Raw genomic sequence first — 13,778 nt, 5'->3', positions numbered from 1 at the left:
TAAACATTAGCATCACCATTTTATGAAAAGTCTGTGGCACTAATCCAATAGTTTGAAGCCATTTATAATATGAACTGTTCAGGGATAAACTTAGTAACCAGTTTACATTAAAAATTAATTTAGTGTGAAAGTGATTAGAATTTCATGTTCTAAAAAAGTATTTATATAAGTTGGTAATATTTAGAGCATAGCTCAAATAGCAGTACATTTTAGCTACTAAAAAAATTTCCTATGTTTTGGCACTTTAAAAATAAGATTATACATGTATGGCCAGAAAGGGGGAGGGAGTGGAAGGTGCCTGGTTGAGAAAATTCTTCTTTCTTCTTATCTTAGTTATATTGATGTTTTTTGCATCCATAGAACTGGTATATTGTTTTCTGGTCTTATACCCCTCTGGAGATGATACCTCTTGAGAGTTCCCTACTGAATTAGATGTTAATTACTGGTTGATAAAGAAGTGTAGCGGGGCGCCTGGGTGGCGCAGTCGGTTAAGCGTCCGACTTCAGCCAGGTCACGATCTCGCGGTCCGTGAGTTCGAGCCCCGCGTCGGGCTCTGGGCTGATGGCTCGGAGCCTGGAGCCTGTTTCCGATTCTGTGTCTCCCTCTCTCTCTGCCCCTCCCCCGTTCATGCTCTGTGTCTCTCTGTCCCAAAAATAAATAAAAAACGTTGAAAAAAAAAAAAAAATTAAAAAAAAAAAAGAAGTGTAGCAATCTAATGGAATGTCTTTCCTTCTTTTTTTTTTCCTTTCTGATAGTCATTTGACAGTCACATTTTTAGATTTCCTTGATTTTGTGCTGAAGATTTCCTCATTTTGAAATTTCCTCGTTTCCCACCATTGAGGAATACAAGTGGAACCTTTCAGGGAGAAGTAACCCTGATATAAAATCGTATAAACCAAAAAAGTAGCATAAGGAATTCAACACAATAGTTTAGTAATTTGTCATGTGCTTGGGGAAGATGTGCTAGGCTCCTTTGGGCCCCATTGCACCTGGTTTGTGATAATGCCTCTCTTAGAGCACTCCCCTTTCACAGGGTCTTAAATCGTGCTAATGGTTTTGCTTCTAAAACTTAATAGGTAAGGCTTTGAAGATATTGATCATATATCCTGTTTTTCTACAGAGGACTCTAGGAGAATGTTTGGTTCCTTGAAGGCAATCAGTAAATACATGTTTTTATTAAAATTACTTTTTTCTAGCATCTAGAGATCTTTAACTGTGTTCTGTCTTATGCTCATTGTTTCAAATTTTCAAGAGGTGGGTGAGCTTGAATGACAGAAAAGGGAAAGATGAAATATAATGGTGAATTTTCATTCAAATGAATGTAGTTACCAGAAGGTCTTTTAATTATGGAGGGTTTTTTTTTGTTTTTGTTTTTTGTTTTTTTTTACACATTAACCCAAAGTAAGCCTACTTGATTAATATGATTAATTAAAAAATAATTGAAAATGACTTCAGAAGGGTTTATGAGTTCTTTTAGGTTTGTTTTCTCAAATTATGTTTTATGAAACAGTAATTCCAAATGCAAAGACTTGTACTAATTCATGTAAGCAGAAATAAGATTTGCCTCTTTTATACTCACATTGACATTTTTACTCTTTTATTGAGGCATTCATGATTTAATTGTATTTTAGTTATTTGCATATACCTTTGCCATCATAGGCTGGGGGGGCAGGGTCAGAATGTTATTCATCACTCAGTAACTGTAAAAACTTGCCTGGCAAAGAAGCAAGGGGGAGATAGGAGGGAGACCATTTTGTCTTTTTCAGTGGTGCTCTAATGCAAAGCTAAATCAGCCAAATAATTTTTTTCAAAGTTTCAAAATTAAATTGTATATACAATTTTAATGTTTTATAGATTACTGCACTCTTTTCCATCCAGGCTTAGTGAATCATCGTCTTGGAAAAAGGGCCCACAAATAAGAATTTTAAAAATTCTGTTGTTTAATCAGCTTTAGAAATACTAGGTGTTTGTATGTCCCAGATTGAGTTAGGTTTAAATTTCAATTAACCAAAAAGTCTTTCTTGTTCATCTGGATCATGTGCTACTCCACTGAGTATTTGAATAGCATGAGCTTAATGCCATGAAGTCTGGAAAGCTATGGATGGAGTCCATAAGAGATTGGCAGTGGAGTGTCAAACCATTGACTTTAGGGCCACTGGATGGAGTTTGTTGCATTGTAAAAGGTTTGTTTGTTCTCTGGTAATATTTGTTAGCATTCTCTCTTTATTTGCAGGACATAGCTCGCCTTTTGCAAGAAAAGGAGTTACAGGAAGAGAAAAAGCGAAAGAAACACTTTCCAGAGTCCTCTGGATCCAGTGCTTATGGAGATAATTACTACTATGAAAATGGAGGTAACAATGACTACATTATGACTTACTCTATCCCTAGACTCAACCATAGGACACTCCTTTAAATTTGTCTGTAAAGTGACCTCAGGGTCCATATGGATTTATGGCCAAGTTCTATGTGAATCTGAATTCGTCTGTTCCTTAGTTGGATGACCAGAGCCATTTTCATGGCTGTTAAAACAACTGGCATTTTGTAAGATTTGGCATGCATTCTTTCGTGCTGCAGCCACTTGGAATGCTGTACTACATTCTAAGCACATAAATTGGGGTGTGGAAAATGGGGTGAGGCTCTGGGCTTGATCTTTCTCAAGGAAGTCTGGGCACAGTGTCCGAGGCAGCAAAGTGCCATGAATAATGAAGATGGTACACAGCACATCAGTTGGGTAACAAAGCTCTTGTGTTTTAAACATAGGCCGCTGAGTATGTATGTTGATGACAAAATTAAAATTTAAGATTCCATGATCATTATTTGTCCTTGCTATTTTGCTTTCTTGCTGTTTGATTACTATAAAGAAAAAAATCCTGAGGGTGAAAAGTCCCTTCAGAATTTCTCTTCTCTAGTGCCTGCTTTTGCAGTGTGGTGCTGGTGCTTTGTGGTGGCGGTTGTGGTGCTGGTGATTCTTTCTCTTACTAGTGTGTTGGGAAATGAGCATTTGCAAGTATTGTCCCATCCTTTTAAAAGATCTGTCAAAGGAAAGACATTTCCTCTAATTCTAGCGTCCGTATTGATTGCAGTTCAGCTGGGAGACCACACTTAGGATAACAAGTAAGGAAAACCTAAAGCAGATTCTAGAAAGTAAAGACATTAAGGTCCATGTTACTGAAGTCTCTTGTGAACTAATTATCAATTACTTCTCTGTGATTTCATTGTAAAAGGTAAGTAGGTGTTTGTGTTTGATGAGTGGAATGAAAGGAATGCATATGCAGATGTTAGGATTATTACCGTTGAGGACAATCTTGCCCAGTCACATTGTTCTACATTTGTTACCAGTGGAGCTCGGCTCTGTGGCATAGGCAGGTTGATTCTCTCTCTATTGCTTGATGTGCTCTCCTTCCATAAGTAAAGTGCTCAGCTCTTTCTTGATAACCATTTTCATTATGCTTGTTTTTCTAATGAAATCATGTATCACATAATTAAAAAACAAACAAACAGTATTGCCTTATAGTTTTGTGCTGGAAACCAGAATGTGAAGAGTTTATTCTTCATATTCAGTTACAACCTTAGAAATGTGCTCCTGTGTTTTTTATTTATTTTTAATTCTGCTCTGGAATCATATTCACTGCAAATAAAAGTCACTATTTAAAATAAAACTATTAAGTCTAGAAAAGCATTAGGATGGCAAGTAATTAAGTATACTAAAGTATTAATTTTAGCCTCCCTCTGTTAAAACTTTACACTAATTTGAATTGGGACTCAAATCTGGTTGTTTTGATCAGAGTGCTGTCATCCTTGAGGGCAGGGGACTACCTATGTTAAGAATTCAGTAGTTTTTCAGGAACATTTACAAAAATCATGAAGTCTTCACCTCCTGAGCATATGTATGTGAATATTGGAATTCCTTTTCAGTTGTGTTGTTGAGAGTTTATATGTTGCTGAACATGTGTGATCCTCATTCACTTGCCTTTGAGTTAGACCGAGTTGAGTTCCACAGAAACCCCGTCATAATTTGGCTCATATGCTCAAAGTAATTCTTAGGTTCTTTGCAGTTGTCTTTTCCCAACACATAGGGATATTCTTTAATTGTACTTCTCTATCTTTATGTGTACTTTGATTTTTGCCATACTTATATAATAATTATAATAGATCATTATGGAAGTGGTCCTCTTTTCAGCTTTTATTTTGCTTCAGTATAAATCTTAAAAATGATCACTTAAACATTTTCTACAAATCTGAAATTATCTAAAACATCTGTCAGATTTATATCAACTAAAATGGCATGTCTTATTCATTTGTGAATCCATGTTTTTCTTTCAAAGCCACTGACCTGTATTACAGGCATATTAGTCTTTTTTAAGTCATGGTCTTTGGAGTCATAAGACCTTGGTTCAAGTTTCATTCCTTCCTTAGAGCATTTGTAATGTTGAGAAGTTATCTACTATAATCACATTAAGCCTTTCTCTCATCTGTAAGATGGAGAGTTTAAAAATACATCCTTCACATGGGTGTTGAGAAGATCAAATAATATAATTTTGGTGAGGACTTAAACTCCAAAGTACTGTTGTTCATACATGTATCAGTGTTATGTGTGTATGACAGTATCTTCCATTTCTAAACAAAAATCATCTTATCTTGAAAGACAAACATGGAAGCACACAAATAAAGTGTGTGTGTATACACATATACATATGTATGTGTATATATAAATGCATACGTGTTGGCTGTAAGGAACTTAATTATATTTGCCAAATAACTTGGTCACAAGAAAAATACAAGTCCCAGTCCCCACCCTAGTCTTTTTTCTTTCCCAGGTTTGAAGATAACACAAGTGAAGTAGACAATAGATATTTTTTCCTATCAACTCTGTGAAAATATAGTGACAGCTCTGTTCTAACTCTTGAAACACATTCAACTAAAGTAAAACTGATTATCAGTTAACTTTTCAGAAAGGATTAAAACCACCACCAAAAGAACAATCATAGCCTCACATATCCATGTCAAAAACAGAACCCTTGTTTTTTGGGAGCTAGAAGGTAGACTTCATTCATGCAGCCCTTTGTGGGAACATTGGTATTAACACTGAACCATTGTTCCCTGGATATGGTTATCATTTAAGTAGCTAGTCAATTTATATTAATAATTGATAGCAGTAGTCAATTGATTCTCAGTTGTCAAGACACACTTAAAATGATAGTTTGCTAAAATTATAGATACTTTTTTACCATAGAGAGTAATTGTTCTGTTTCAGTTTTGCTTTTATGCAAAAAATAAATGTAATCAAAAGTTCTTCAGATGATTTTAGAAGACTGATTTTAATTTGGATATCATCTTTGAAGCAAATCTCCTTTTCTTCTGAAAAGTTCAAGAGGAAACAATTTGAAGGTTTTGAGAAGCGTTATGGCGTCAGTGATACATTTAGCACAAATTTCCCCTTTCTCAGTTCCTTTATTAGATTAACAATAAAAAAGCTAAGACAACAAAAACAAAATGAAAGAAAAACCCTAAAAACTAAGAAAATGTATAGTCCTTTATTTCCTCTACATCCCATCAAATTGGGGTAGCTGTTTCAGATGCAATTCAGCAAGTGAGTAATTTCAGCAGGGAACAAATCTTAGATAATTTAGTAGTTTTCTTGGAACTAGGGTTTCTTTTCTTCTTTTTTTTTTTTTTTTTCAGTTCATTTATTTTGAGAGAGAAAGTGCACAGAGTGGGGGAGAGAGAGAGAGAGCAAGCTCAAGGTGGGGGGGGGGGGGAGAGAGAGAGAGAGAGAGACAGAGAGAGAGAGAGAATATCCCAAGCAGTCTCCACACTGTCAGTGCAGAGATTAGTGCAGGGCTCGAACTCACAAACTGTGAGATTGTGACCTGAGCAGAAATCAAGAGTTTGGATGCTTTAATCAACTAAGCCACCCTCGTGCCGTGTGATTTATTTTTATTACAAAATGTACTAAGGGTCTTAGACAATGTTAAATATGCCCTGCAAAGTGCATAGTAATTCCCTTCCTTCATTTTCGCAATAGGCTTGTGCCCGAATGAGACTGGACAAAAGCACACCTCTATGTGCTGTTACTGAAATCCCTGTGTTACATTAGGGATTTGTATATTTAGCACATATTGTCTTTTTATAGAAAGAATACAATATCATATTTTTTGAAGTGAATGTAGGGATGGAAGGGACTCCTTTTCCTGTATTCTATTATGGCATCCATTTTTAATATTTTCCTCTGTAAAATTTAAGTTAAGTTTGGGAGCAGAGTTACCCAAAGATAACAGGGTCATTTACTCACTTAAAATTCTCTACCCCATCCTCTTCCACATTGAACTGCATGGCTGGGAATACTTGTTTTGGCCACCTAAGGAGAGAGAGTAGGGGAATACTAAAAACTGGGTCATTTCTCAGACTCTAATGGAAACTAGCAACATTCTGATAGAGATTTATTATCATTTCCAATAAGAATATTTGAAAGCCTCTTCCTAGAAACCTTAATTATCACAAAGCTTGGTTGTTTTCTGTTTTATGAGACTCCCTCAACCCCTACTTTCCCCCCATAATACTTCCAAATTGGTTTTATAAATAGAATTTAACATTTAATGGCCATGGCTTTTGTTATTGGCAAATATTAAAGTACTGTATTAAGTCTCCATAATCATAATCAAGCTCTTCTTTCAGATTTAAGTTATTTCACATAATTTTAGTCTTTTAAATTTTTGACCATGTACCCAGAATCCTTCATCTATGCCTGGACCAATCCAATAAATGCCCATCCCCTCTTTGCAGTTTGTTGAAAAACCAGTCTTCTCCATTTTAAAATATGGGCCCTGTCTTTCCTGTGTGGTGAGTTCATATGCTCATTAAGTTAACCTGCATTTCTATTTTTCACATCCCTCCACTTCCACTCAGACCAGCCACAGTCAAGGAGGGCAAGGGAATTGGGTTCTGGAGTCTCAAGGTCTTGTAGACTCCAAAGTGATGGAAACACTGTGAAGCAAAGGAAAGAGAAACCCAAACATCCAGTGGAGAACTTGGAAGAGCTAGAAGATTACTGTTCATCAGGGAAACTTCTGTCATCCTGTAGCTCGAGCAAAGTGAGGGGCAGTCCCCAAATTGACTCTGAGCAGCGTGAAAGGAAGCAGTCTGATCATGAGAGACTTCGGAGACCTCCACTTCCCAAGATCAGTGGTGAGGTGTTTTTGAGTACTGGATTTGATGACTGGGAGGCTAACAGTAGCCATCGAACTCAGAATTGGGAAAAAAAGTCCAGACACCAAGACCGACTTTCACCCAAGTCTTCACAGAAATCAGGGCTTCATTACAAGGAAGCTGTGTATGGGAGGGACCATGGGCAAGGTGAGCACAGAGAAAGGAAACACAGGCCCAGGACTCCTCCCTTCTCAGAGAGTGAGAAATGGCTCCAACTCCATGACACAGGTAATAAAGGACGGTCATGTTGAAAATCCTGGTATCATGTATATACATACAAGCAAATGTATTTAATAAGCATCTTCAGCAACGTATTCTTTCTCTGTAGTTTGTACTCATGGCTTTGAAATAAATCCTGGAGCCAAATATTATAAAAGGTATCTACTTAATACCAAGTGTATAGGAAGAAGAAACATATTTGTACATTTATACTACTACCTTCCAAGAAAATTCACCAATTCCTTACAAAGTTCTTCCAGCCCCAGATTGCAGTGGACGTGCCCATCCCAGACACAGTTCTTCATTTGTCAAGACCATATACCAGAGAATCAGATACCAAATCATAGCTCCTGAATTTCTGGGTGTAAGTCAGATCTTGTGATGCTGTCTTCGTATTATTTGCCTAACTAGAAAATCAAGGCTGGAATTTCTAGCTTCTCTTGGTCTCATCTTTGCCATGTGTAAAGTGAGAGATCAGATAGGCATTCTCTAATAACAGCATATTTCAAATTGTGGGCCTTGGTCTATTTTTGTCAGAATCAGCTGAGCTGCTTCCTAAAGAAGCAGCTTTCTGGATCTCACACATATTATAATTTCTATAGTTTCTCCTGGCAGTTTGGACTCATTTTAGACCTGAGGTAATTTCTCTGCACTTAAAGTTTGAAGATCATTTCCTTAAGTTACTTTCTAGGCTCTAACCATCAACGACTCTAATGCTACAGTTGGTGTTCTGAAATGCCGGTATCCGGTAAGTTCTTGGCATTTGTTTAGGAATAAGGTGAATGTCCTGGCATGTCTGGAGTTTACCTCTGAAGTCCTTCATTGACCCAGTAATGGTTCTCTCTCTTCTTATCTGGAAACTGCTGTGTGGTGATGTTTTCCTTGTGGTTCTACCACTGTAAGTCATAATTAGATCATACTCCTCTCCCTGGTTCTATTGTACTCTTATTGAAGTTTTGCAGCGATGTAAGGGTTATTGGAGAGTACCAACGAGGCATCTCTACTTATTTTCTTCCTAACTGTTGCCCAGCCAACCTCTACTTTTGGATCTGGAAACTGGTTAGGTTGCAGATTCAGGTTGATTTAGTTTGTTTCTCCTATTGTGTTATCTTTTCCTATCATGTTAGTCATTTAAGTTATTAAAAGACTTGGTCATAAAGAAAATGAAAATTCAGCAACCATATTAAGTATCTACTGGAAATATTCTCGCCTCAGGCTTTATGTTTGGGGATATATGCTTGGATCTGAGCCTCAGAGGGTTTTAATAAGTCAAGCCAAAAAGATGGAGTGAAAGTAAACAGTCATAAATTAGGTATATTTTGAACAAAGAGCTCTGGAGGAGTGGAGGAGAACTGATATCATCTGTCTGTAGTAAGTTATACTATATCCAGATGTAGAAAGACTTGGAGTCCTAATATGGGAGAGAGTTGCCCCCACCTCTGCATTTCTGATTCTGTGATTCTGATCTTTTAAGAGTGCTCTGAGGACCGGTTAATCTTTACGGCTTTTAGTTATTCTTGAGGTTTTCTTAAAAAGGCTTAGGAAGGGTAAAACTAATATGAAATGAAATACTAACTCACAACTCTATTACTGGAATTGCAGGTAAACTCGCCCAAGGACCCAACACAATGGCTTAAAAAAAAGGTGGCTAGGCAGGTACTCAAATGGCTACAACAGAGCTGCTGGTCTTGATATTCAACGTTAGAAATTCTATCTTCCTAGCTACTACAGGCATTTGATTTTGTGACCCCACGAATAGAAGGTTACATTAAAATGCAATTACTAAATACTGGTGTCTATTCTTGTTTTTGTAAAAGCATAGTTCTTAAAGTTGTTGGCATAGGCCAAAATTTTATTAACTTATTAATTAAGAAACTAGCAGAGTGACAAAGAGCTAATGAGAGAATTTGAGGGCAGGCTTTTTTATAGTTAGTTGAAAAAGGAATGCAAAATACAATTGTTAAAATTAAATATAAGATTGGTTAACTTTCTAAAGGACAGTAAAACCATAACATCTTTGAGGGTAACTTCTCTAATGGGCTATTAAATCATAACAGCATATTAATTTTTCTACAGTTTAAAAGCAAACTTTTAACAGTTTTATTCTGTGAGAATTTAAAAGTAAGCTGTATTTGTGTTTGTTGGGGGAGGTCCTTGTGTCCTTAAACTGGAGAATGATGAACAGGAGACAAGGATTAGATTAAGAATTGAATGTGAAACTGTTAAGTATGGCTCACCTGATCTTTTGAAAGCTGGTTTTTGGATTGTTGAGGCTACCATGATGAGAGCAGCCATTCCTTCAATTTCTTTCAACTAACTGCATTTGAAAAAAAATTTAAGGCATCTCTGTTTTCTATAATGAAATGTACAGCCTTACATTGTAGTATCTGAAGTTCCTTCTTACATACTCACATAAGCTCTTTTTACCTCTGGTACACAGCATACTACTATTTAGTGGGCAGTCCTGCCAGTCCAGAAATCTAGTATTTTATGATGGAGATTTTCTGCTTATGAGACATGTGAATTACAGTGATGTATCAGTAGTTCAAATAAACTCTTTACCCACTAGATATTTGGGACTTAGATATTATTTCAGATACTTATTAGTTAACCATTTATTCATTCATTCATTTATATTGAGATATAGTTAATGTATAACATTATATTAGTTGAAGGTGTACAACGTAATGATTCCATATTTGTGTATATTACAAAATGTTCACAATAAGTCTAGTTAACGTTCATCACCATGTATAGGCACAAGGTTTTTTTTTTTCTTATGATGAGAACTTTTAAGATGTACTCTCTTAGCATCTTTCAGATATGTAATACAATATTACTAACTGTAGTCATCAGGCTTATTTATTTTATAACTGGAAGTGTGTACCTTTTGATCCCTTTCACCCATTTTACTCACTCCTTACCCTCTGCCTCTGGCAACTCCCAGTCAGTTCTCTGTATCTGTGAGCACTTTTTTTTTTTTTTTTTTTTTTTTTTTTTTTATGATTCTCTATATAATTGAGATCATATGGTATTTGTCTTTCTCTGACTCATTTCACTTAGCATAATGCCATCAAGGTCTGTCCATGTTGTTGCAGATGGCAAGATGTCCTTATTTTTTATGGCTGGATAATATTAATTGTATATACACCACAGTTTTCTCTATCCATTGATATGTTGAATGACACTTAGGTCGTTTCCATGTCTTAGCTTCTGTAAATAATGCTGCAGTGAACATGGGGATGCAGATATCTTCTTGAATTAGTGCTTTTTGCTTCTTTCAGATAAATAACCAAAAGTGGAATTGCTGGGTCACATGGTAGTCTTATTTTTTTTATTTTTTGAGGAACCTCCATACTGTTTTCCATAGTGGCTGTTTCCAGTTTATGTTCTCACTAACAGTGCATGAGGGTTCATTCCCTTTTCTCCACATCCTCACCAACAGTTATTATTTCTTGTCTTTTTGATAATAGTCATTCTAACAGGTGTGAAGTGATATTTTGTTGTGGTTTTGATTTGCATTTTTCTCATGATTAGTGATGTTGAACACCTTTTCAGGTACCTGTTAGCCATTTGTATGTCTTCTTTAGAAAAATGTGTATTCAGTTCCTCTGCCCATTTTTTTAAAGTTTATTTATTTTTGAGAGAGAGGGAGAGAATGAGAGAATGAGTGGCGGAGGGGCAGAGAGACGGGGGAAGGAGGATCCAAAGTGGGCTCTGTGCTGAGAGCAGTGAGCCCGATGCGGGTCTCGAACTCACAAACCATGAGATCATGACCTGAACCAAAGTCAGACGTTTAACTAACCGAGCCACCCAGGCACTCTGCCCATTTTTATTTTTTTTTACTTAAAAAAAATTTTTTTTTAGCATTTATTTGTTTTTTTAGAGGCAGAGAGAGACAGTATGAGCGGGAAAAGGACAGAGGGAGAGGGAGACACAGAATCCGAAGCAGGCTCCAGGCTCTGAACTGTCAGCACAGAGCCTGACGCGGGGCTCAAACTCACGAACAGTGAGATCATGACCTGAGCCGAAGTCAGACACTTAACCGACTGAGCCACCCAGGTGCCCCACTCTGCCCATTTTTAAATCAGATTGTATTTTGCTGTTGTGTTGTATGAGTTCTTTATGTATTTTGGGTAGTCACCTCATATCAGATTTGCAAATATTTTCTCCCATTCCGTAGGTTACTTTTTCATTTTGTTAATGGTTTCCTTTGCTGTGCAGAAGCATTTTAGTTTGATGTAGTCCCACTTGTTTATTTTTGCTTTTGTCACCTTTACTTTTATGTCACATCAAAAAAAAAAAAAACATTTCTAAGAGCTTATGTTTTCTTCTAGGAGTTTTATGGTTTCAGGTCTTATGTTCAAGTCTATAATCCATTTGAGTTAATTATGAGTTAGTATATGAAAATGGTTTAGTTTCTTTCTTTTGCATGTAGCTGTCTAGTTTTCCAATACCATTTCTGAAGAGACTATCTTTTCCCCACTATATATTCTTGGCTTCTTTGTCATAGATTAATTGAGCATATATACACAGATTTATTCCTGGGCTCTATTTTATTCCATTGATCTATGTGTTATTCTCTTAAAAATTTTTTTTAATGTTTTTGTTTATTTTTGAGACAGAGACAGAGCATGAGCAGGGGAGGGGCAGAGGGAGAGGGAGACACAGAATCTGAAGCAGGCTCCAGGCTCTGAGCTGTCAGCACAGAGCCCGACGTGGGGCTCGAACTCATGGACTGTGAGCTCATGACCTGAGCTGAAGTCGGACGCTTAACTGACCGAGCCACCCAGGTGCCCCTGTGTCATTCTCTTTTAAACTGACTGGAGGTGACAATCTTATCACTCTGTCAAATCAAATAAGTCTGTTTATTTGACTATTTCATTTGAATGTCCTCCAAATGTCTTTGATATATATTAAAATATTTTCTCAGTGAATTTGGTGCACAGGCGGAGGCATAAGAAGGGAAAAGGTTTAGTGTGTTCAAATCTGAACACATCCCACTCTGTTGTTTCTTTCACTGGTGGCAAAATGGAAGGAGTAAGGCATAAGTGTGATTTTCCCTGTCAGACTCAACAAGGCGTTGAGCATTTGTTGAAGTGTCCTTTTTCTGTAGGTAGGAGTATAGTATCACAACCTCTTTTCCACCAACTTTGTCCAATGTCAGCTTCCCTAATTTCATGTCTTTTCCCTGAAATACTGTTTTCTAGTTATGAACAAACTAATCATAACTTAGGGAGGTTTATATTTCATTTAAATATGATCCACTCTTATGAGTATCCCTCTGTTTCCTGACTGTCACAAACCACTCAGAAATCTGACTAAAGCTAGCCCTGCCCAGCCCAGCAATATAAGATTCAGTAGTTCTAGAGATGATGGGAAGTTGAAGTGGATTTGGTATTCTAGGTACACAGACGCTAAAGTCCTGAAGCTAAGAGAGCCAGGTTTAATAGTCTTTGTTTGTGGGAAAGAGAGATGAGTCCATGGCTTTTGGATTTACCACAGAGCTAAGTTCAAAGCTCTACAAAGGCTTCACCAGATAATTTAAATTTCTTCATGTGCCCATAATTTAGTTGTATTCTTTTTCTTTTTTGTTTAAAGCAAGTGAATCAAGTGTATTGAAGTATTTTGATAAAAATTATTTTAATGTATGGTTATTTTGATGGACATAATACAGTAAACTAATAGCTTCAATGCCATTTTCAAGTAAGAATCAACTGTTAAGATTTAAAACAATCAACCCGAACTACCAAAGGCCAGATCTCATTCAGGTTATTTAAATTAGTCCTTCAGGTTTGAGTCAAAGATTTGTATGTTTATTTAAAGCACCTCAAGTGGTTTTAATATATAAGTAGGGCTGAGACTGATGCAAAGAAATAGGTAATTAGGAGTAAATTTTCTTTTTACCTTCAATAATCCATTTACTGAAAGTCACTATTCCAGATGATCACTCTTGTTCGTGGCATTAAAAATATTACTTCTCAATATAATACATTCACATTGTTGAATAACTATAATTTATTTATTTATTTTTAATGTTTATTTATTTTTGAGAGAGAGACAGAGCATGAGCAGAGGAGGGGCAGAGAGAGATGGAGACACAGAATCCTAAGCAGGCTCCAGTCTCTGAGCTGTCAGCACAGAGCCCAACACGGGGCTTGAACTCACGAGCCGTGAGATCATGACCTGAACTGAAGTCGGATGCTTAACTGACTGAGCCACCCAGGTGCCCCAATAATTATAATTTATAAAGGATACACAGAGGGGAATATCTGCAGTGTTGAAATAAACATCAGCAATTACCACTTGACTAAAAGTTATAAAAAGAATATATGCTGCTTATAAAACTTCAA

The 13,778-nt window shown here is 36.6% G+C and overlaps 1 protein-coding gene across 3 annotated transcripts in view; it reads left to right on the top strand.

Annotated features, from left to right (window-relative positions):
* CCDC50 (coiled-coil domain containing 50) overlaps positions 1 to 13,778 on the top strand; it is an 86,159-nt gene that overhangs the window by 35,895 nt on the left and 36,486 nt on the right. For 2 of the 3 annotated variants that reach the window (XM_078453129.2, XM_078453130.2), the window contains exons 5-6: positions 2,234 to 2,351; positions 6,907 to 7,434. In XM_078453129.2, the coding sequence (XP_078309255.2) occupies positions 2,234 to 2,351; positions 6,907 to 7,434 (646 nt within the window). The remainder of the gene's footprint in view (positions 1 to 2,233; positions 2,352 to 6,906; positions 7,435 to 13,778) is intronic. The other variant, XM_078453131.2, reaches the window with a different exon arrangement.

The sequence above is a fragment of the Panthera onca genome, chromosome C2 (genome assembly GCF_046562875.1).
Source record: "Panthera onca isolate mPanOnc1 chromosome C2, mPanOnc1 haplotype 2, whole genome shotgun sequence".
In the NCBI taxonomy this organism is placed as follows: domain Eukaryota; kingdom Metazoa; phylum Chordata; class Mammalia; order Carnivora; family Felidae; genus Panthera; species Panthera onca.
The sequence above is the reverse complement of the archived record's forward strand: the minus strand, read 5'-3'. Positions and strand labels throughout refer to the sequence as shown.